This window comes from Heterodontus francisci, chromosome 47, assembly GCF_036365525.1.
Source record: "Heterodontus francisci isolate sHetFra1 chromosome 47, sHetFra1.hap1, whole genome shotgun sequence".
NCBI classification, from domain to species: Eukaryota; Metazoa; Chordata; class Chondrichthyes; order Heterodontiformes; family Heterodontidae; genus Heterodontus; species Heterodontus francisci.
The window spans coordinates 16,357,086-16,379,236 of record NC_090417.1 but is presented as its reverse complement, the minus strand read 5'-3'; the positions used below and the strand labels follow the sequence as shown (position 1 = coordinate 16,379,236).

General features: G+C 47.4%; 1 protein-coding gene across 3 annotated transcripts in view; it reads left to right on the top strand.

Annotated features, from left to right (window-relative positions):
* The first annotated feature begins 5,866 nt into the window (after positions 1–5,866).
* Positions 5,867–22,151, top strand: part of gmcl1 (germ cell-less, spermatogenesis associated) — a 77,678-nt gene continuing 61,393 nt past the window's right edge. For all 3 annotated transcript variants that reach the window (XM_068023106.1, XM_068023104.1, XM_068023107.1), the window contains exons 1-3: positions 5,867–6,101; positions 11,436–11,559; positions 20,424–20,520. In XM_068023106.1, coding sequence (XP_067879207.1) covers positions 5,965–6,101; positions 11,436–11,559; positions 20,424–20,520 — 358 coding nt within the window. In that variant the 5' untranslated portion in view covers positions 5,867–5,964. The remainder of the gene's footprint in view (positions 6,102–11,435; positions 11,560–20,423; positions 20,521–22,151) is intronic.

Here is a 22,151-nt window from a genome sequence, read left to right as displayed (position 1 = left end):
GCCTGGGCCATTGGACATGTTCAAAGTTCTGTTCAAATGCAAGTTGTTTCTGGCGAAAGTAACAGAAGCTCAGCTGGTAGACACAGTGAAGCTGTCATCTGCAGAAATATTTATTCAAGTTCTGGCCTCCTTAATGTGCGATTGCTTGCTTCGTCATCCCTCTTCAGACAGTCCAGATGGTGAAGAAAGAAAACCTTCCTGTCGAGTCGCTCCAGCTGGAGGGCAGCTTGCCTATTTTCGATCTATGGTTAGCTTCAGGTGAAATCTTAAAAAAAGCCATCCCTGCTGCTGTGATAGATGTCTGCTGTTCCAATGTTTACCCGGAGTTTACAATTCGGACTTTTGTCCTTGTTTCAGTTTGTCTTTTTGTTTTTTTGAAAATGTCAGCACTTTCTGTGTGCACGTGTGCTGCCTTTGCTGGTCGAAGAGCTGGCATGTGCCAATGCATTCTCTAGATGGTGGGGGCTCCGTCTAAGCCACAGTCCACCATTGCATTGAGCAACAGAGCAGCCCACTGGGGGAGGAAGAACAGATAATCAAGATGCAAACCAGAGGGAGCATTTGAAATCATTTAGTGGAAAATGAATGAAACATTTGTACTTCAGATACTGTCATTAAAAATGATTCACTGATGTTGCTTTTTAATATTGGATGATCCAGATTGTCCAGACTAATTTGCAAGCAGACTTTCTAATCTTGTCGAAAGATGATGTCAACTTTGATCAGGTTGTGCACTGTTCCATTCTAGCATATTAAAGAGATTATTTTTAAAGAGTGCAAATTGAGCTGAGGAAACCACTCCTAACTGCTCCAACAAGAGTGGGAAAGCTGTCATTTTGCATTGCAGCAGTGTTGTCTGCATTATATGAGATATTTACCAAGTTACTATGGAGTATACCCTGTCAACATGGAACCCTCTCTCCAGTGCATTAGGAACAGAGTAACAGGAAGAGGCCATTCAGCTCATTAAGCATGTTCTGTCCTTTTATTTATATGTTCTTTCATGGGATGTGGGCGACGCTGGCCAGGCCAGCATTTATTGCCCATCCCTAATTGCCCTTGAGAAGGTGGTGGTGAGCTGCCTTCTTGAACCGCTGCAGTCCGTGTGGGGTAGGTACACCCACAGTGCTGTTAGGGAGGGAGTTCCAGAATTTTGACCCAGCGACAGTGAAGGAACGGCGATACAGTTCCAAGTCAGGATGGTGTGTGGCTTGGACGGGAACTTGCAGGTGGTGGTGTTCCCATGTATTTGCTGCTCTTGTCCTTCTTGGTGGTAGAGGACGCGGGTTTGAAAGGTGCTGTCGAAGGAGCCTTGGTGCATTGCTGCAGTGCATCTTGTAAATGGTGCACACTGCTGCCACTGTGCGTCAGTGGTGGAAGGAGTGAATGTTTGTGGACGGAGTGCCAATCAAACAATGCTTTGTCCTGGATGGTGTCGAGCTTCTTGAGTGTTGTTGGAGCTGCTTCCATCCAGGCAAGTGGAGAGTATTCCATCACACTCCTGACTTGTGCCTTGCAGATGGTGGACAGGCTTTGGGGAGTCAGGAGGTGAGTTACTCGCTGCAGGATTCCTAGCCTCTGACCTGCTCTTGTGGCCACGGTATTTATGTGGCTGGTTCAGTTTCTGGCCAATGGAAACCCCCAGGATGTTGATAGTGGGGGATTCAGCGATGGTAATGCCATTGAATGTCAAGGGGAGATGGTTAGATTCTGTCTTGTTGGAGATAGTCATTGCCTGGCACTTGTGTGGCACGAATGTTACTTGCCACTTATCAGCCCAAGCCTGGATATTGTCCAGGTCTTGCTGCATTTCTACATGGACTGCTTCAGTATCTGAGTAGTTGCGACTGATGAACATTGTGCAATCATCAGTGAACATCCCACTTCTGACCTTACATTGGAGGGAAGGTCATTGATGAAGCAGCTGAAGATGGTTCAGCCTACGATACCTCCCTTAGAAGCTACACTTAGATCATGTCTTATATTATTTCTGCATTCATCTAGCCGCCTTGGTTCAATAACCTTGAATACTCTTGTTCGACTAAAAACTATCAACTTTCAATTGACCTACAGCCTCAACAGCTTTTTTGGGGGAGAGGGAATTCCAGGTTTTCCCGAGCCTTTGTGTGAAGAAATGCTTCCTGACGTCATCCCTTCTGCACTCGAGGGAACACGAGCCCAGTTTGTGTGATTTGTCCTCCCAATTTAAGCTGTTTATTCCTGCTGCAGCTTTGATCATACTGTTTGCAGTTTCTGCTCTGAGCAGGTTTCAGGCCATTCACCCTCTGTGATTGGAGTCAACATTTCCCCACCCACCCTGTTGTCTTCCGCCTGATTCAACAAACATTTGTTCACTCATTGGTTCCGAAGATGTGTACTGACCAAAACCTGGCCTCGTCTTTTCTGTCGAGGAGCTGGAAAATTCTGACCGTGCAGAAGAGTGAAATATAAATACTCTAACACTCTCCCTCTTTGCATTTCTTTCACTTTTTGATACATCTCCTCATGTTTTGCTCTAATCCGATTCGCGTAGTTAGCTATCTCTGATGTTTCAATTCTGATGAGAGTGTTCCGACCTGCAAGAAATGTCTCTTCGTTCCACACAAGTTTCATTGGTCCCCTTTTGTGGTTTTTGTTGCATCGTTCCATAATCTGTAGTTTTCCTTTGGTTGAAACTTATAATCGCTAACCTCTGCCTCAGCAAAAGTCTTGATATACTTTTCTGACAAATAATAGTGTCATTTTGACAAGTGGAAGGGAATTCCAGGTGAGTGAGAGAATGGGAATGAGCAGGTGTGGTACAAAAGCAAAATACTCAGCAGGTCTGGCAGCATCTGTGGAGAGAGTTAACATATCAGGTCTGTGAACTTTCAACAGAACTGGAAAGAGTTGACAGGTTTTAAACGAAAACAGAGACAGAAAAAGTCGGGAGGGGAGGGGAAAAAAACAAAAGGGCAGGTCTGTCCTAGCTAGGCGGGAAAGATTAAATGCCAGAAGGGATAATGGTGCGAGCAAAAGGGGATGGCAATGGGACAAGTTAAGGAACAGCAGATGAAATGAGAGTCAGGTGACCATTCATCCCTGTTTTCTGGATGTGTACTGTACTGTATTTCTGAGCAAACAATACAGAGTCTCAGAATACCCTCACTTTTATTTTTCCGTCCTGTATAGTTTCAGTACATAAGTGAGGTACAGCACAGAGTACATAATGTAAGTGACCCTGCATAAAGGCCTCAGATTATTTCGACATTGGCAATGCGTTACAGTGAAAATCCAGGTTTCTCCTGTTATTATTTCACGATGACTGGATGATAGAGTCACAGTGTAGTTGCTCGAGCTACAACACTCTCTGAATGGCGTATCCTGCAGAACACATAAAGTTCCAGATTCAGTATAAAGTGAAAATGATGGCAAAAAGTCACATTGCTGTTTTCACGACCAAGTCGAAAAGGATTTTCCATATTTGCAACCAACCAGGAAAGAAAGAGCAAGAGCTTGTGGTCAGTGGCAAAGCCAGCATTGACAGACCTCGAAGTAAGTATCGCTGAGAGATCCAGTGAGCTCTCTGCTGAGAATTTTCACCTCTTTCACCTTGCAACGCTACTCCAACTGCTTGCAGTGTTTTATAGGGGGGATGCGCAGCGTGGAATGGGAGTGCTAGCTGTCCAAACAGCCGACCCCCCTCCCCAACATGCAAGGATTTTCTCAAACCCCAAACAGGAAACAAAAAGCAGCACAATAAAATCACGTTGTCAAATGTTTACATCGAGCAAATTAAAGACTGGGATGTTCACACGGGCTAAAGGAGGAGGCTGCAATATTTTTATTCTTTTTTATTTGGAGACACAGCACTGAAACAGGCCCGTCGGCCCACCAAGTCTGTGCCGACTATCAACCACCCATTTATATTAATCCTGCATTAACCCCATATTCCGACCACATCCCCACCATTCTCCGACCTACACGAGGGGCAATTTATAATGGCCAATTTACCGATCAACCTGCATGTCTTTGGCTGTGGGAGGAAACCGGAGCACCCGGCGGAAACCCACGCAGTCACAGGGAGAACTGGCAAACTCCGCACAGGCAGTACCCAGAACTGACCCTGGGTGGCTGGAACTGTGAAGCTGCGGTGCTAACCACTGCGCCACCCATTCTGAAGAAAGATTTACAAAATTATTTTTAAAGATTTCCCTTTTAAAATGTACAAATTTATCAGTTAACAGCACTCCAGCAATATAAAATTATTTTTTCAGGGCCAGTTCTGTTTATCAAATTGTACGGATCACATCACTGTTTCAAAACCCAGTTACAGCTGAATGAACGTTTTTTGTTGCACTTTATAACTGTGATATGACATGAGGAAAGGGGACGTTCTCGCTGATTTCAGCCATTGCTGAGGGGGAGGGGATTCATGGCGCAGCCTGGGTCGGTGCAATGAGCGACAGACAAAGACGAAGCTCATTGTGCACGATCCTGTTTACGATGCTGGAGCAATCATCTCCACTGTGCTGGAGACTACCACTGTAATGCTGAATAATTGGCTTCCAAAGCAGATCGTCTTTTCACAACTTACAGATGACACCCGATATCAGTGAGGACAGAGAAAATGTTTGAAGCCCCATTATAAAGGGGACAAACTGTCATCGGTGCGTGGAAGAATTAAACTCGTCCCACTCCCCCCGCCTTTTCCCCGTAGCCCTGCAAATTTTCTGCCCTCAGATGGGTGGCGCAGTGGTTAGCACCGCAGCCTCACAGCTCCAGCGACCCGGGTTCGGTTCTGGGTACTGCCTGTGCGGAGTTTGCAAGTTCTCCCTGTGTCTACGTGGGTTTCCGCCGGGTGCTCCGGTTTCCTCCCACAGCCAAAGACTTACATGTTGAAAGGTAAATTCGCCATTGTAAATTGCCACTCGTATAGGTAGGTGGTAGGGGAATAGTGGGAAGGTGGGGACGTGGCAAGAAGAGGGGATTAGTATAAATGGGTGGTTGATGGTCAGCACAGACTCGGTGGGCCAAAGGGGCCTGTTTCAGTGCTGTATCTCGAAATAAATTTAAAAATAATTCAATTCCCTCTTGAATGCATCCATTGAACCTGCCTGCAGATCACTCTCTTGACAGTACATTCCAGATCCTAACCACTCGCTGCGTGAAAAAGTTTGTCCTCATATCGCCATTTGCCAATCAACTTCAATCTGTGCCTTTTCATTCTGGATCCTACTGCTGATGAATTTCTCTATCTGCTCTGCCCAGGCATCTCATGATTTTGAACAGCACCTGCTTTGCCAATGTATCCCACGAAGCAACGTAGTCTGCCCCGGCCGAAATACGAACCACCTATGCTAATCCCACCATCCAGCATTTGGTCCGTAGCCCTGCAGATTACGGCATTTAAGGTACATATCCAGACTCGTTTCAAATGAGTTGAGGGTTTCTGCCTCCACTACCCTTTCAGGCAGTGAGTTCCAGACCATCACCACCCTCTGATTTTTCCTCATCTCTAATTTTTCTACCAATCGCTTTAAATCTATCTTCCCTCGTCACTGAACTCTCTGCTGAGGTGAATAGACCCTTAACCTTCACTCTATCTAGGCCTCTCACAATTTTGTACATTTAAAATGACGGAAAGAGATGATCCAGTCATTATCATGTCGCTGTTTGTTGGGATCCTGCTATGCCCACAATGATTTGAAGCTGCACAACCTGAATTTGCAGGTACTTCCTCGCTTTAATAGGCGAGGGACGTGATGGGTGCAAAGAGGGAGAGGTGGGCTCTGATTGGCGCAGAATGGGAGCAGGCGATTGGTAGACAGAGAGGGAAGGAGGGCTCTGATTGGCAGAGGTGGGAAGCGATCTGATTGGTGGAGAGAGCAGGCCCCCGCCCCGCCCCCTCTCCGGCTGCAGGCAGCTTTCGCAAGATGGCGGGCGGCCGGAGCGTGAGAGGGCGAGGGCGGTGAGCGGCGGAGAATGGGCTCTCTGGGAAGCCGGCTGGTGGGCGGCCCGAGAGCCGCCGAATGCGAGTGCGAGCGGAGGAAGCGCAAGCGGCAGCGGGAGGAGAGCGAGAGCCCGGACAGCCCGGCCCAGGAGGCGAGCGGGCCGCGTAGGTCAGCACTCGGCCAATCACAGCGCAGCCTGGGCAGTCACCTGACCGCGGCCGCACGCATGCGCGGCAGCGAGGGTCACGTGTCCCAGGGATGGTCAAGAAGTCATGGTGACCAGCTGAGGGTCACTCTGCCCAGCAACCTGCATTGGGAGGTCCAGCAGCCCCCCCACAAAAAGGCTCAGATTCTTCCTGTCCTTACCAATAATCCTGCATTTCCAGACAGTGGTCAACATTTAGCATTCCCATGTGAAGAGCAGGGGGAGTAGGACTCAGTGGAAAGAGCCAACACAGCCTAGATGGACCGAATGACCTCCTCCTGTGCTGGAAGAGCCTCTATACCCAGAGGACGTCAATGGAAACGAGGTTTTCACTCATAGATCAGAGAAAGAAGAATTTTTGCAGGAATGGCAGATGTCAAACTCGCTGACTGGTTGCAGCCAACAGCGTTTGACCTATTTACTTCGATTCTGCAGTATGCTCGCAGACCGTTCAGCCCGCCTAGTCTGTGCTGGGGAGGGTGGCATGTCCGTGATGGACGAGGAAATGGAGGGTTACAGTGTGAGGGTGCAAAGAGGTTATTTGAATGGAAGGAAGGTGTCTAAACACTGCCAGAGCCCAGTGGGTCCAAATGGCCTTTTCCTTTGCTACAATTTCCCTGTCCTACCCCTGCCCCCACCCCCTCCCCCTCCAAACAAGGTGTTTTGCAGGGAAAGAGAGAAAGAATGCTCAGTGAGCCATGGTGGGGGCAGAGGTGGCGAAGCAAGAGGTGGCAAAACATTGGAATTTGTGAGGGGTTTGTCAAAGTGGGAAGAGAGTGAGGTGGAAAGGTTTACAGAGGGAGTTTTATTCGGCTGGACCTCCATTGACGGAGCAAATGGAGAGCGGCATGACCCAAAGGCCAAAGTCACAGGACCAAAGGGTGCAAGAGAGGACCCTAAGTCTGGATCAGGTTGCAGACGTATGGTAGAGCAAGGCGATGGAAGGATTTGAGGATAAGGATGTTAAAATGAGTGCTGTGGAATTGGAGTGCGAATGTGAGGCAGCAAGGAATGATGAGTAAACTATAAGAATATAAGAAATAGGAGCAGGAGTAGGACATTCGGCCCTTCATTCCTCCCCGCCATTCAATAAGATCATGGCTGATCTGCCCCAGGGCTCAACTGCTCTTTCGTGCCAGCTCCTCATAGCCCTCAACTCTCCAATATTCCAAAAATCTATCCACCTCTTCTTTAAATACTTTCAGTGATCTAGCCTCCACAACTTTCTGGGATAGAGATTTCCAGACATTCACTACCCTCTGAGAGAAGAAATTCCGTCGCATCTCAGTTTTAATGTGTCCCCCTTATTCTGTAATTATGTCCCCTAGTTCGAGATTCCCCCACTAGTGGAAACATCATCTCAACATCTACCCTGTCAAGCCCCCGCAGAACCAATAAGATCACCCCTCATTCTTCTAAACTCTAATGCATAAAGGCCTAATCTGTTTAGCCTTTCTTGATAAGTCAACCCCTTCATCCCAGGAATCAGTCAAGTGAATCTCTTTTGAACTGCCTCCAATTCTAGTATATCCTTTCTTAAATACGGGGACCAGAACTGTACACAGTGCTCCAGGTGCGGCCTCACCAACACCCTGTACAGTTGTAACAAGACTTCCCCATTTTTAAACTCCAACCCCCGAGCAATAAAGGCAAAATTCATTTGCCTTATTAATTATTTGCTGCACCTGCATGCTAACATTTTGTGTTTCATGTACAAGAACACCCAGATCCCTCTGTACTGCACTTTTTTGGAGCCTCTCTCCATTTAAATAAGAGTCTGTCTTTTGATTCTTCCAACCAAAGTGCATGTCTTTCCTCGTTTAAACTTTATCTGCCAAGTTTTTGCCCACTCAGGCGACATTGCAGATTCCTTAGTGGAGGTTTTAGTGGCGGCCAGGATAGTTTTGGAAGAGTTGACAGATTATGGTGGATGAGAAGCATGAGAAGAGGGGAGTCCAGGGGTGACAAAAGCAGGTCTCAATAAAACCGAACCTTGACTTATTTATTCAGTTATTGTTAACCATTGGCCCTGCCAATGGATTCAGGTGTCTGTCAAACCTTATTCAATGGCACCAATCCCATCAGCAGGGAAAATTCACCTTCACTGCAATGCTGCATTAGTGCAACAGGCTTTGGCGGAATGCACTGTTTACCTCACATATATTTACAGCCGGAGTTACATCCTTTCCTAAGTTTTATTCCACTGTCAGAATTTCCCCGATAGTCTAACATATCGGGCTGTTAGGAGCGATACCAGAAAATGCTGGAAACACTCAGCAGCAACTGCAGCGTCTGTGGAGACAGAAACAGAGTTCATGTTTCAGGTCTGTGACCTTTCATTCAAAGATTGCTTTGGAGTGGTTGCTGCAGACTTTTCAAAGTCAGAACCTCATGGAAGTACTGTCACGGACGCAGGAACCTCCACAGATGAATAAGCACCAATTTCCGAGATGGCACCTCCCTCACAACAGTGTCAGCCCCCGTCACTGTCCCTGCAGGAAATGCTGTTATTAGAGGACAGCACCAGAAATTTCACACTCGTGAGTTGACAAATGTAGAAAAGAAATGTCTGCTGACTTCGCAAAAGAGACAGTAGCTGAGACACAGCTGCATTTTTAAAGCTCAGCTCCTCCTTTCAAACCGCTCAGATGCTTTTGTTATTTTGGAAAAGTAGTAACAGCATAACAAGTACTTGGGTTCGGATTTTCACCAGGATCTGGGGCGGCTGGGTGTGTATGTATTTTGCCATGTTGCTGGAGGTTGTATACAGGGGTGGAACAGGGAGCCGCCTGCAAGCCCCAGGTAAGCTCATGAAAAGGCCAATTAAAGTCATGGATCAGAGGCCAACTGGAACCCCCTGCCTTGTTGGGACAAGGCCAGCTACCTGGAGGGGCCCTCCCAGAGGCAGACTGGGTGGGTGGGGATAGGGGGTACAGCACTCCAGGCAGTCTTTGAGGCCTCCCCACCTACCTGAGGACAGCTGTGGCTGCAGGAGGGCCTGTCGAGGTTCCCCTACACAGTGCTGGCCCAGCAGCAGTGGCCATTTTTAACTGCACAAGTTTTTAAAGTTGCTGAGCGGTCACCTGAAAATTCTCTCTCTCTCTCTCTCTTTCTGTCTCTGTCTCTCTGTCTGTGTCTCAGTGACTCCAGTTGACCCCCGACATCGTGGGTCCCAACCCAAAATCCTGCCTGGGCCATTTGAATTGATGCAAATGTACAGCATGGGGATCATACGTATCACAAAAACATGACACAAATAAGCACATGGATTTTATCTTCACCTGTGCTGTCAGCACATATTTGAGTGACATTCTATGCCAGGGGAAAATCTCATTTTTTTTTTGACAAAAACCAGCAGCTTCCTGTTCTTGGAATATTTCAGTGAATCTGTTTTCTAAATAATTCTACTTTTGACCCATTTCCATGAACAGACAAGAGTGACCAAAGGGAGTTGTGTGTTTACTTGCTAATTTTCTGATGTGCACTCAGAGCAGGAGCAACCATTAAGCATCGACCATGTCGCATGGAGCCTGCATTTGTAGAGGGACACGTGTGCTCTGAAGTTTGGCTGCACCTCCTTGCAGGCGTGTTGCAGTTCTGTTTGAAGAGTGACACAGAGGAAAACCATCCTTGCAGCAACACTTCAATGTCAGTAACCATCAAATCGCAGACCAAATGTTGGTGACCTGACACTTGTCTGAAAACCCATGCCTGCATGAGCAGGATTCACTTCCCTTCATCCTGGCTTACCACATCGTACTGGCCATGCCCCTTTCAGGCTGATGGGTTGAGGGGTCTTTGAATGCTCTCCCGAAGCTTTGTCAATTTTTGTCCCCTCCCACTCTCCTTGAATAGTCCTCATCCCTTTAAATTCGATTTGCAGGTGATTTTCTGCTGTGATTCAATTCCTGCAACCAATAAAGTTTGCATCTGGAATTCAGACGCATTATGCAAGTAAGGTTGGACACAAAAATTGACTTCTGTTATCACTTGGGTTTCTGGCAGCTCTCAAACCATTGCAAATTGGAAACCAACTATTCTACCCTGACGATTGCTCCCCTCCCCATCCATGAGTTCACGTCTCGCCAAGCTGCATTGGGAAAGTGAATATATCAGGACTATGGCCAGGAAAGCTGCTGCCGTGTTGTAAAGACACAGCTTGATCACAAATGTGGTCTGGGGAAGACAACCTGCAGCCCCTCCCCTGTCTGTACGTGTGACTCTACTTTCAGAAGCTGTAGCTGACCCAGTGCCCTCATTGCAATGAGGGACGAGTGTGAAATACGGTCTTGACACTTACAGCCTGGTCCAGAGATGAGCTTCTTGGAGATGGTGCTCCCTGTACTCTGCTAACTCTTAAAACTCTGACAGGATTGGTCTGGCCTGTGAGGCACAGTTTCACCTCCCAGAGCAAGCAATCACCACTTGTGCGTGACCCTTCAGGACTACATCAGGGGAGCCAAGGACTCGGGGGTATATCCTAAAAGTGAGAGCTGGGACTTTCAGCAATAAAGTGAGGAACAGTTTTGGATGCAAAGGCTGATAGAAGTTTGAAACTCTCTTCCGTAAAAAGAAATTGGCACTGAGTCGCTTGTCAGTTTAAATCTGAGATTGATATGTCTTTGTTCACCAAAGATATGAAGGGAGATGGGGCAAAGGTGGGGAGATGGAATTAGGTTTCAGATCAGCCATGATCTCATTGAATAACTTGTGGGCTAAATGGCCTCGTCCTGTTCCTCTGTTCCCACTGGTGTCTCAGAAATTAGTTCTCAACAAGAGCCAGCGCCTTCACGAGAGCAGAGGGGGGGAGATGTTGAGGAGGGCATGGCTGAATTTGGATCTTCCATGACTGAAGAGAGCGCAGGCCAGAGCATGTGCACTCAGTGGAGCTAAGGAAGGCACGCTGTGGTCTCAGCCTCTTTCAGCCAGAGAGGAACAGAGGCAAATTAACCTGGGACTTCCAAATTTAAAACCAGGTAAACATCTGGCAGTGAATGATACAGCAAGAGTTCAAGCATTGGGCAATTGTAGCATTTGGCAACCACTGGATCTTTGCTTTCGTGGTTTTTGATGGGATGTAGAACACAAGCAGAGGTGCTCAGATTGAGAAGAATTTGTCAGGAGCCAGAGGTGTTACTGCATTATTGAGGACCTCTACTTTTCGTTTTGGTCCTCAGTTTTAAGACCTCTCTCCAACTTGGCAAAACAGCCCATTTCAGTCTGATACACCAAGACTGTTTTTTTTGTGTTCCTATTCTGTCTGTAGTTAACACCAGGCTTCACTATTAATTTTGCAGGAAGAAGTTAAAGAGCACTTCCAAGTACATTTATCAGACACTCTTCCTTGCTGGAGAAAGCAGTGATATCACCATCTGTGCTCTGGGACAAGAGTGGCATCTACACAAAGTCTATCTGTGTCAGGTAGGAAACTGAACCCTCACGCAGTGTGTTCTGTGAGAGAGTGATAGAAAATTAGAGGCAGCACATGACTGAAGATCGCACTGCTTGCCATTCTTTGACTGGGAAGATTTACCAACACTGACCTCTCAGACACTATTCCTGAGTTTAGCAGACATTCTGGTGACGTGAGTACGTGGCAGGTTAGACGATGAGAGACTGTTTCCCTTAGCTGCACAGTCCAGCAATCAGGATAATCGTCCCAGGAGAACTGATCAACTTTTTAGGAGTGAGCTGAAGAGGAATTTCTTCAAAGAGAGAGCTGGGGATGCTCAGACATTGCGTATATCAAGACTAAGTTCGATAGATTCCTGGGCACCATGGGAATTGAGAGAATGGCAGAGCAAGCTCGAGGGGCTGAATGGCCTCCTGCTTCTCTTTCTTTTTACAGACTGGTTTGTAGTACAGAAAGAATTGAGATGAAAGCACATGCCTGTGCTTTTACAGAGCCACCTGTTTGAAACTGAATCATGACTAGTTGCTCCTAAATCAAGAGAATTGCATGTATGTAGTGAGCCCTGTGCCAACTGCAGTTCATGTTCTCTGTAATTGAATGAGCATGGCTGTTGAACTTACCTGATCAGTTTGATTCTTAGCAAACTCATTGCTTGATGATAATTCAGGGCTTTTGCAATCTTAGATCCCTCTCTCATACACAAATGAGAAAAATGGCACTTAATATTGCACTGCTAACAGCACCTACTAGTGATGGAGAAGAGGAACGTGAGAGAGAGCAGTGAGAGAAACTTTGAGGAGAGAGAGAGAGAGAGAGCAGTGAAAGAACAGCAAGGAGAGAGAAAACAGCGAGGGAAACAGCAAGGAGAGAGAGCAGTGAGAAGAGCAACGACAGAGAACAACACGAGAGAGCAGCAACGAGTGAGAACAGAGAAAGAATAGCAGAGAGTCATACAGCACAGAAACAGGCCTTTCGGCCCATCGTGTCTGTGCCAGCCATCAAGCACCTACCTATTCTAATCCCATTTTCCAGCACTTGGCCCGTAGCCTTGTATGCTATGGCGTTTAAAGTGCTCATCTAAATACTTCTTGAATGTTGTGAGGGTTCCTGCCTCTACCACCCCTTCAGGCAGTACGCTCCAGATTCCAACCACCCTCTGGGTGAAGTTGTTCCTCAAATCCCCTCTAAACCTCCTGCCCCTTACCTTAAATCTATGCCCGCTGGTTATTGACCCCTCCGCTAAGGGAAAAAGTTTCTTCCTATCTAATCTATCAATGCCCCTCATAATGTTGTATCCCTCAAACATGCCTTCTCTGCTCTAAGGAAAACAACCCTAGCCTTTTCAGTCTCTCTTCATAGCTGAAATGTTCCTGTACAGGCAACATCCTGGTGAATCTCCTCTGCACCCTCTCCAGTGCAATCACATCCTTCCTATAATAAATAAAAACAAGAAATGCTGGAAACACTCAGCAGGTCTGGCAGCATCTGTGGAAAGAGAAGCAGAGTTAACGTTTCGGGTCAGTGACCCTTCTTCGGAACATCTTTCCACAGATGCTGCCAGACCTGCTGAGTGATTCCAGCATTTCTTGTTTTTATTTCAGATTTCCAGCATCCGTAGTATTTTGCTTTTATTTTAGTGTTTAATTCACATCCTTCCTATAGTGTGGTGCCCAGAATTGTACACAGTACTCCAGCTGTGGCCTAACTAGCATTTTATACAGCTCCATCATAACCTCCCTGCTCTTTTATTCTATGCTTCAACTAATAAAGGCAAGTATCCCCTAAGCCTTCCTAACCACCTTATCTACCTGTGCTGCTGTCTTCAGTGATCTATGGACAAGTACACCAAGGTCCCTCTGACCTTCTGTACTTCCTAGGGTCCTACCATCCATTATATATTCTATTGCCTTGTTAGTCCGTCCAAAATGCATCACCTTTTCAGGATTAAATTCCATTTGTCACTGCTCCGCCCATCTATATCATCCTGTAATCTAAGGCTTTCCTCCACACTATTTACGACACCACCAATTTTCATGTCATCTGCGAACTTACTGATAATACCTGCGATATTCGTGTCTCAATCATTAATGTACACTACAAATAGCAAGGGTCCCAGCACCGATCCCTGTGGTATACCACTGGTCACAGGCTTCCACTCGCAAAAACAACCCTCCACCATCACCCTCTGCCTCCTGCCACTCAGTCAATTTTGGATCCAGTTTGCCAAAATGCCCTGGATCCAATGGGCTCTTGCCTTCTTGACCAATCTCCCATGTGGGACCTTATCAAAAGCCTTACTGAAGACCATGTAGACGACATCAACTGCTTCACCCTCATCTACACACCTAGTCACCTCCATGAAAAATTCAATCAAGTTTGTTAGACATGATCTCCCCCTGACAAAGCCATGCTGACTATCCCTGATCAATTCCTGCCTCTCCAAGTGGAGGTTAAACATGTCCCTTAAGAGAGAGAGAATTGAGAGATCAGCAAGGAGAGAGAGAGATTGGTGAGAGAACAGCAAGGATAGATAGAGAGAGAGCGAGAAATGGGAGAAGAGCAAGGAAAGAGGGAGCAGAAAGAGAAGAGCAAGGAGAGAGACAGCAGAGAAAAGATAGCAAGGAGAGAGAGCAGTGAGAAAATAACAACACGAGAGAGAGCAGTGAGAGAAACAGCAATGAGAGAAAGAGCAGTGAGACAAGAGCAAGGAGATAGAGAGCAGAGAAAGAAGATCAAGGAGAGAGCAGTGAGAGAAGAGCGAAGAGGGAGAGCAGTGAGAGAAGAGCAAGGAGGGAGAGCAGTGAGAGAAGAGCAAGGAGAGAGAGAGAGAGAGCAGTGAGAGAAGAGCAAGGAGAGAGAGAGAGAGAGCAGTGAGAGAAGAGCAAGGAGAGAGAGCAGTGAGAGGGAGCAGTGAGAGAAGAGCAAGGAGAGAGAGCAGTGAGAGAAGAGTAAGGAGAGAGAGCAGGGAAAGAATATCAAGGAGAGAGAGCTGAGAGAGAAGAGCAAGGAGAGAGAGAGTGAGAGAAGAGCAAGGAGAGAGAGCAGTGAGACAAGAGCAAGGATATAGAGAGCAGAGAAAGAAGATCAAGGAGAGAGCAGTGAGAGAAGAGCAAGGAGAGAGAGCAGTGAGAGAAGAGCAAAGAGGGAGAGCAGTGAGAGAAGAGCAAGGAGGGAGAGCAGTGAGAGAAGAGCAAGGAGAGAGAGAGCAGTGAGAGAAGAGCAAGGAGAGAGAGAGAGCAGTGAGAGAAGAGCAAGGAGAGAGAGCAGTGAGAGAAGAGCAAGGAGAGAGGGAGCAGTGAGAGAAGAGCAAGGAGAGAGAGCAGTGAGAGAAGAGCAAGGAGAGAGGGAGCAGTGAGAGAAGAGCAAGGAGAGAGAGCAGTGAGAGAAGAGCAAGGAGAGAGAGCAGTGAGAGAAGAGCAAGGAGAGAGGGAGCAGTGAGAGAAGAGCAAGGAGAGAGAGCAAGCAGAGAGAAAGAGCAGTGAGAGAAGAGCACGGAGAGAGAGCAGTGAGAGAAGAGCAAGGAGAGAGAGAGAGAGAAGAGCAAGGAGAGAGAGAGAGCAGTGAGAGAAGAGCAAGGAGAGAGTGAGCAAGGAGAGAGAGCAGTGAGAGAAGAGCAAGGAGAGAGAGAGAGCAGTGAGAGAAGAGCAAGGAGAGAGAGAGCAGTGAGAGAACAGCAAGGAGAGAAGAGCAAGGAGAGAGAGAGCAGTGAGAGAAGAGCAAGGAGAGAGTGAGCAGTGAGAGAAGAGCAAGGACAGAGAGAGCAGTGAGAGAAGAGCAAGGAGAGAGAGAGCAGTGAGAGAAGAGCAAGGAGAGAGAGAGCAGTGAGAGAAGAGCAAGGAGAGAGAGAGCAGTGAGAGAAGAGCAAGGAGAGAGAGAGCAGTGAGAGAGAGAGAGAGCAGCAATGGGGAGAGCAGTGAGAGAACAGTAATGAAGGTTAAATGCAACAGAGAGCTGTGTGAGAACAGCACAGCGAAACGGTGATGGAGACAACAGAGCAGAGCTGTAACCAAAAGATAACAGCAGTAAGAGACAGATTGAGAGAGAGGGAGACTGAGCAATGAGAGGGAGATGGCAGTTACAGACAGAGCAGTGAATGAAGAAAGATTGAGAAAGAATTAGAGGGTACAGTGACAGAGAGGGAATATTGTGTGATACGAGAGCACCGTGTGACAGAAACAGCAATGACTGCAAAAGCAGCTACAGGGTAGTTGTGTGAGAGAGCAACACACAGAAGTAAGCGGGAGGACGTCAGCCTTACAAGGATAGTGGCCTTACAACAGCACGGCTGTAGAGCCACTCTTTGACAGGAGTACGAGAAGTGTTTGGGGTTACATGCAGTTACTTCCTCTGAGTTCATTTGTTTTCAGAGACGTGATCTGAAATAAAATATGGTTGTCAGCATCGTAACTTGCACACATCCAGTTTGGGCACCCGAATACAGTTTTAATTCATGTCAGCACCTACCTTTCCAATGATTATTTGACAGGCCTGAAAATTAATGCTGGGGCTTTCGAGAATTTAACCAACTTAAAAACACACACAATTTTTAAGAGCTTTTGCCTTTCTTATTTAAAAAAAAGCACCTGTTTAAAGGCTAAATGGAAATTGAATTTGGACAGTTTTGACCAGTATCGTGAAGGTACAGACTGATAGTACAGGGCAGTGGGTGTTGGAGATGGAAGGCGTTGACACGGTGCAGGCAGCAAGCTTTCGACGTTTTCGAGGCACCCACATCGACTCTACTTGATCTTGGAGCGCATATGTCTGAAGTGGCAAATCATTTCATTTCCCAGCACCAGCAACTTTCAATTGGATGAACATAAACAGGCCACCATGTTCTGTAGACCAATCTCCCGCTGTAACTTGGGCGGCAATTCAGTGGACAAACGGGATGAATTACTGTGCTGTTTTTTCAGGGTCTCCCCATGAATTGGTGGTGGAAAATCCTGGGAAATTGCTGTCAGTTCTACCTGAAAGGGGGTAAAGTCTGAACATGCACTTGAAGTTTCCTTTCGAAAGCACTGTTACTCCCTCTTTGTGTGGAGATAATTGGTATGGGCTGCCTGCTGTGAGAGATTGTCTAGCTGCTAATCCTCTGACATGCTGTTAATATGGGAATTGCAGCTATTGCTGCCTCACCAAATTAGTCCTTTCAGCTACCACTGGATCTATTCAGGCTCCCCTCCTAACTTTGATCAAGAAATCTATTCTGGATCTTGCAGGTCAGAGTTCACCATGGGATTGTCATTGCCAAGAGCCCCTCCTGCAAGATCCGAAAGAGTTTCCAGCCCATCTGTAGTTTCTGAAGCACGCTCTCTGTGGGAGGGAGGGAAATCGTGGCATGAAGTTCAAGCACAGTGAAAGGGGAATGCCTCGAAATTGCAAGAGGGAATCAGGAATGGTTATATGTTCCTATTTTCAGAGCTGCTGTCGTTGCAGATGTTGCAGGATCTGACAGAATTAGATCTATAATTATAGGGGACCTAAAGACTGAGCATTCTGAGAAAGAAGGGAGCAATTACATTGAGACTATCCCTGAGCAGGAGCCAATTACTGCAGACTACTGTATCATTTTGCACACCACTTTAATTCCTGGCTAAGGTAGCTGATGTCCTTGCAGCATGTTGTGTTTTCTTTCAAGGTATACATACCCATTAGGCAGTAACTTGCTTTGAACATCCTCATGGCGAAAAGCAGTCCGCTAAACTCTACATTGTTAATGACTGCTCAGAAATCTAGGTTCACTGCATCCTATGTCTTTGGCTCCCTCAATCTGTAACATTAAACAAAACCAATGAGGTAAGTCAGTTAAGACCCGTCTCTTTGAAGCCTGTACTGCCTGTCCTTTGTTAGGTTATTTAAATTTATGTTAACTGCATCAGTCATCTGGTTATCGAGGTTGGGCGAGCACATCGTTACTGGTCAGCTTTGGTTCTGCTCCTGACCTGGAGTTTCTGGTTTCAGTTCTGTTCACAGACCTGGAATTTTCTGATTTGGTTCTGTTCCCTGACCTCTGTTTCAGGATTTGGTTCTGCTCCTGCACCTGGAGTTTCCGGATTTGGTTTTGCTCCCAGACCTGGAGTTTCTGGATTTGGCTCTGCTCCTGGACCTGGAGTTTCCCAATTTGGTTTTGCTCCCAGACCTGGAGTTTCCGGATTTGGCTCTGCTCCTGGACCTGGAGTTTCCGGATTTGGTTTTGCTCCCAGACCTGGAGTTTCCGGATTTGGCTCTGCTCCTGGACCTGGAGTTTCCCGATTTGGTTTTGCTCCCAGACCTGGAGTTTCCCGATTTGGCTCTGCTCCTGGACCTGGAGTTTCCGGATTTGGTTTTGCTCCCAGACCTGGAGTTTCCGGATTTGGCTCTGCTCCTGGACCTGGAGTTTCCCGATTTGGTTTTGCTCCCAGACCTGGAGTTTCCCGATTTGGCTCTGCTCCTGGACCTGGAGTTTCCCGATTTGGTTTTGCTCCCAGACCTGGAGTTTCCCGATTTGGTTTTGCTCCCAGACCTGAAGTTTGCAGATTTGGTTCTGCTCCTGCACCTGGAGTTTCCCAATTTGGTTTTGCTCCCAGACCTGGAGTTTTCGGATTTGATTTTGCTCCCAGACCTGGAGTTTCCAGATTTGGTTTTGCTCCTGGACCTGGAGTTTCCGGATTTGGTTTTGCTCCCGGACCTGGAGTTCCCGGATTTGGTTCTGCTCCTGGACCTGGAGTTTCCCGATTTGGTTTTGCTCCCAGACCTGAAGTTTGCAGATTTGGTTTTGCTCCCAGACCTGGAGTTTCCGGATTTGGTTTTGCTCCCGGACCTGGAGTTTCCGGATTTGGCTCTGCTCCTGGACCTGGAGTTTCCCGATTTGGTTTTGCTCCCAGACCTGGAGTTTTCGGATTTGGTTTTGCTCCCAGACCTGGAGTTTCCAGATTTGGCTCTGCTCCTGGACCTGGAGTTTCCCCATTTGGTTTTGCTCCCAGACCTGGAGTTTTCGGATTTGGTTTTGCTCCCAGACCTGGAGTTTCCGGATTTGGTTTTGCTCCTGGACCTGGAGTTTCCGGATTTGGTTTTGCTCCCGGACCTGGAGTTTCCCGATTTGGTTTTGCTCCCAGACCTGAAGTTTGCAGATTTGGTTCTGCTCCTGGACCTGGAGTTTCCCGATTTGGTTTTTCTCCCAGACCTGAAGTTTGCAGATTTGGTTCTGCTTCCAGACCCGGAGTTTCCGGATTTGGTTCTGCTCCCAGACCCGGAGTTTCCCGATTGCTCCCACCAGTTGAGCTAAGTCTGTCATGGTCAGTAATTCCTCATTGTATGCTGGAGGTTGGTTAGAGTGCAGAAATTCATTGCCAGCCCATTCTACACCCTGATAGATATTCACTTCCAGTCCCTCCAGTGAAACTGACTCTTGACAGGCAGCCCATGGAAAATCTCTCATTTTACACTGCAGTGTAATTTCAACCCCCTGAATCCAAGATGATTCCTCCCTCTCTGCCCAATACTCTGCTTGGCACCATTCAAATTTGAAAGAAGAAAATGTGCACTTTGAGGGCTGGGCATTTCCAGCACAAATCACTATCATCAGAAAATGATGTCTCCACCTCTAACAGTGCTGCATTGTGCTTAAACAGCCCAGTGAGGTCCACAGCAAGCCGGACTTACACCTCCTCCCTGCCCGCTTTCTGGAAAGATTCCATTCCATTCTCCCAGTTTCTCCCTCTCCATTGCATCTTTTCTGATGGTGGAACTTTCCAGAGCAGTGCTAACAATCTGATTTCCTTTATCCTCTGCTGAGGATTCCCCTCCACCATGGTCAACAGGACCCTTCCATTTCCCATCCTGCTATGCTCACCCCTTCCCCTTCCTCCCAGAACCACGACAGGGTTCCCCTTGTCCTCACCTTCCACCCCATCAGCCTCTGTATTCAATAGATAATCCTCTGCCATTTCCCCCACCACCAAATACATCTTCCCCTTTCAGCATTCTGAAGGGATCGATCCCTCCGTGATATCCTGGTCCACTCCTCCATTACCCCCGACATCCTCTCCCCTTGCCACTGCACCTTTCCATGATGTGTGGGAGATCCAACACCTGCCTTTTTACCTCCTCCCTTCTCACTGTCCAAGGCCCTAAACACTCCTTCCAGGCGAAACAGCGATTTGGTATTCTGTATTCACTGCTCACAATGTGGTCTCCTCTATACTGGAGAGACCATACGTTCAGTCTGCAATCATGACCCTGAGCTTCCGATCCCCTGACATTTTAATTCTCCGCTCCACTCTTCCCTCTGACCTCCCTGCCCTCAGCCTCCAGCACTGTTCCAATGGAGCTCAGTCTCAGCTTGAGGGACAGCACCTCATCCTTCCATGAGGCACTCTACATCTTTGCAGTTTGAACGTTGAGTTTAACAATTTCAGAGCATAACCTCAGCCCCCATTTCCCTATCAGATGGTGATGATTCTGCTGTTCTCTTTTACATCTCCATTGGACTCCTGGTTGTTTCTTTCTTTGTCCCATTGCCATCACTTATTCAATCTCTCCTGCCTTCCACCTGATCCCAGACCTTCCCGTTTTCTCTTGCCTTCCCCCCCTGGTCTCCCTGCCTCTGTACTTGCTGAAAACCTGTCACATCTCGAACTGTTTCCAGTTCCACTGAAAGGTCACAGGCCTGAAATATTAACTCTGCTTCTCTCCACAGATGCTGCCTGACCTGCTGAGTATTTCCAACACTTTCTGTTGCAATTTCAGTCAAACAAGATGTGTTGCGGTGCACTGTGATTCATACTGTCTGCGTAAAGGTTGCTACAGGCTGGCACGGACTATGTTTGACTTGTCAACCCCTAGCAAGGTCAGCTAAGCCTTGAACATTTTGTTCCTTTATCTTTTCCAGTCCGGTTACTTTTCAAGTATGTTCAGTGGATCCTGGAAGGAGTCAAATATGAACTCTATAGAGCTGGAGATCCCAGATCAGAACATCGACACTGAGGGTATGTTTTCCTTTGACTTTTCATTCAATTAGAAGGGATAAGAATGTTAAATTGTCTTGTTTTTTTTTATTACAATTGCCATGTCAGGTTAATCTAGCATGCTGCAATATTTCAGGTTGTGTGTGTGCGCGCGTTTGTGTGTGTAATGCGATGACAATACACAAGGTGAGCATCATTACAGTGAAGGGAATTCAGTTCAGTTTCTCAAACTGCTGCAGGGTAACATGAAGGAGAAAGCAGGGATGAAGCCAGAATGAAGAGAGCGAAGGGTGAGTAGTCCCTGTGCACCTCTCATCAGTCTGCATGCAGCCAGTTCGTTCCGAGTGCAGACATTGGCTGGGTGCCCAGGGAGAGCAGCCAAGGAGCAAGTCAAGCCCTTGACTGCATGTGATGCACAGGTTGGGGTGGGCAAGAAGGTTTCACTCAGCATGCGTACTCAACGGTGTATTGCAGTCCCTTTTTCTCCACTGTAGCACCTGGAGTATTGTCAGTTGTTAATGTATCGTTTGCATTTATGGCGTGCAGCAGTTTGGGTAGGAAAGCTGGCCCTGTTAGCTATCCTGACACCAGGACTGACTTTGCACAAGTTCAGAATGACTTGCCATCTGGCGTTGATTTTGACTTTCAGGGTCACTCCCATATACACACACACAGCTGAGCTGAGCTGAGCTAACCCTGTCAGGACCAACCAGTCTGCATTACAACTTGCATTTAAATAGTCCCTTTCACAATCACCCGATATCTCAAAGCTTTACCACCAATTTTTTTTTTCTTTCATGGGGTGTGAGCATTTATTGCCCATCCAGAATTGCCGTTGAGAAGGTGGTGGTGAGCTGCCTGCTTGACCCTCTGCAGTCCATGTGGGGTAGGTATACCCACAGTACTGTTAGGAAGGGAGTTCCAGGATTCTGACCCAGCGACAGTGAAGGAACGGCGATATAGTTCCAAGTCAGGATGGTGTGTGGCTTGGAGGGGAACCTGCAGGTAGTGGTGTTCCCATGCATCTGCTGCCCTTGTCCTTCCAGGTGGTAGAGGTTGCGGGTTTGGAAGGTGCTGTCTAAGGAGCCTTGGTGTGTTGCTGCATTGAATCTTGTAGATGGTACACACTGCTACCCCTGTGCTTCGGTGGTAGAGGGAGTGAATGTTGAAGGAGGTGGATAGGGTGCCAATCAAGCGGGCTGCTTTGTCCTGGATGGTGTCGAGCTTCTTGAGTGTTGTTGGAGCTGCACCCATCCAGGCAAGTGGAGAGAATTCCATTGCACTCCTGACTTGTGCCTTGTAGATGGTGGACAGGCTTTGGGGAGTCAGGAGGTGAGTTACTCACCGCAGAATTCCCAGCTTCTGACCTGCTCTAGTAGCTGCAGTATTTATGTGGCTGGTCAAGTTCAGTTTCTGGTCAATGGAAACCCCCAGGATGTTGATACTGGGGGATTCAGTGATGGTAATGCCATTGAATGTCAAGGGGAGATGGTTAGATTCTGTCTTGTTGGAGATAGTCATTGCCTGGCACTTGTGTGGCACGAATGTTACTTGCCACTTTTCAGCCCAAGCCTGGATATTGTCCAAGTCTTGCTGCATTTCTACATGGACTGCTTCAGTATCTGAGGAGTCGCGAATGGTGCTGAACATTG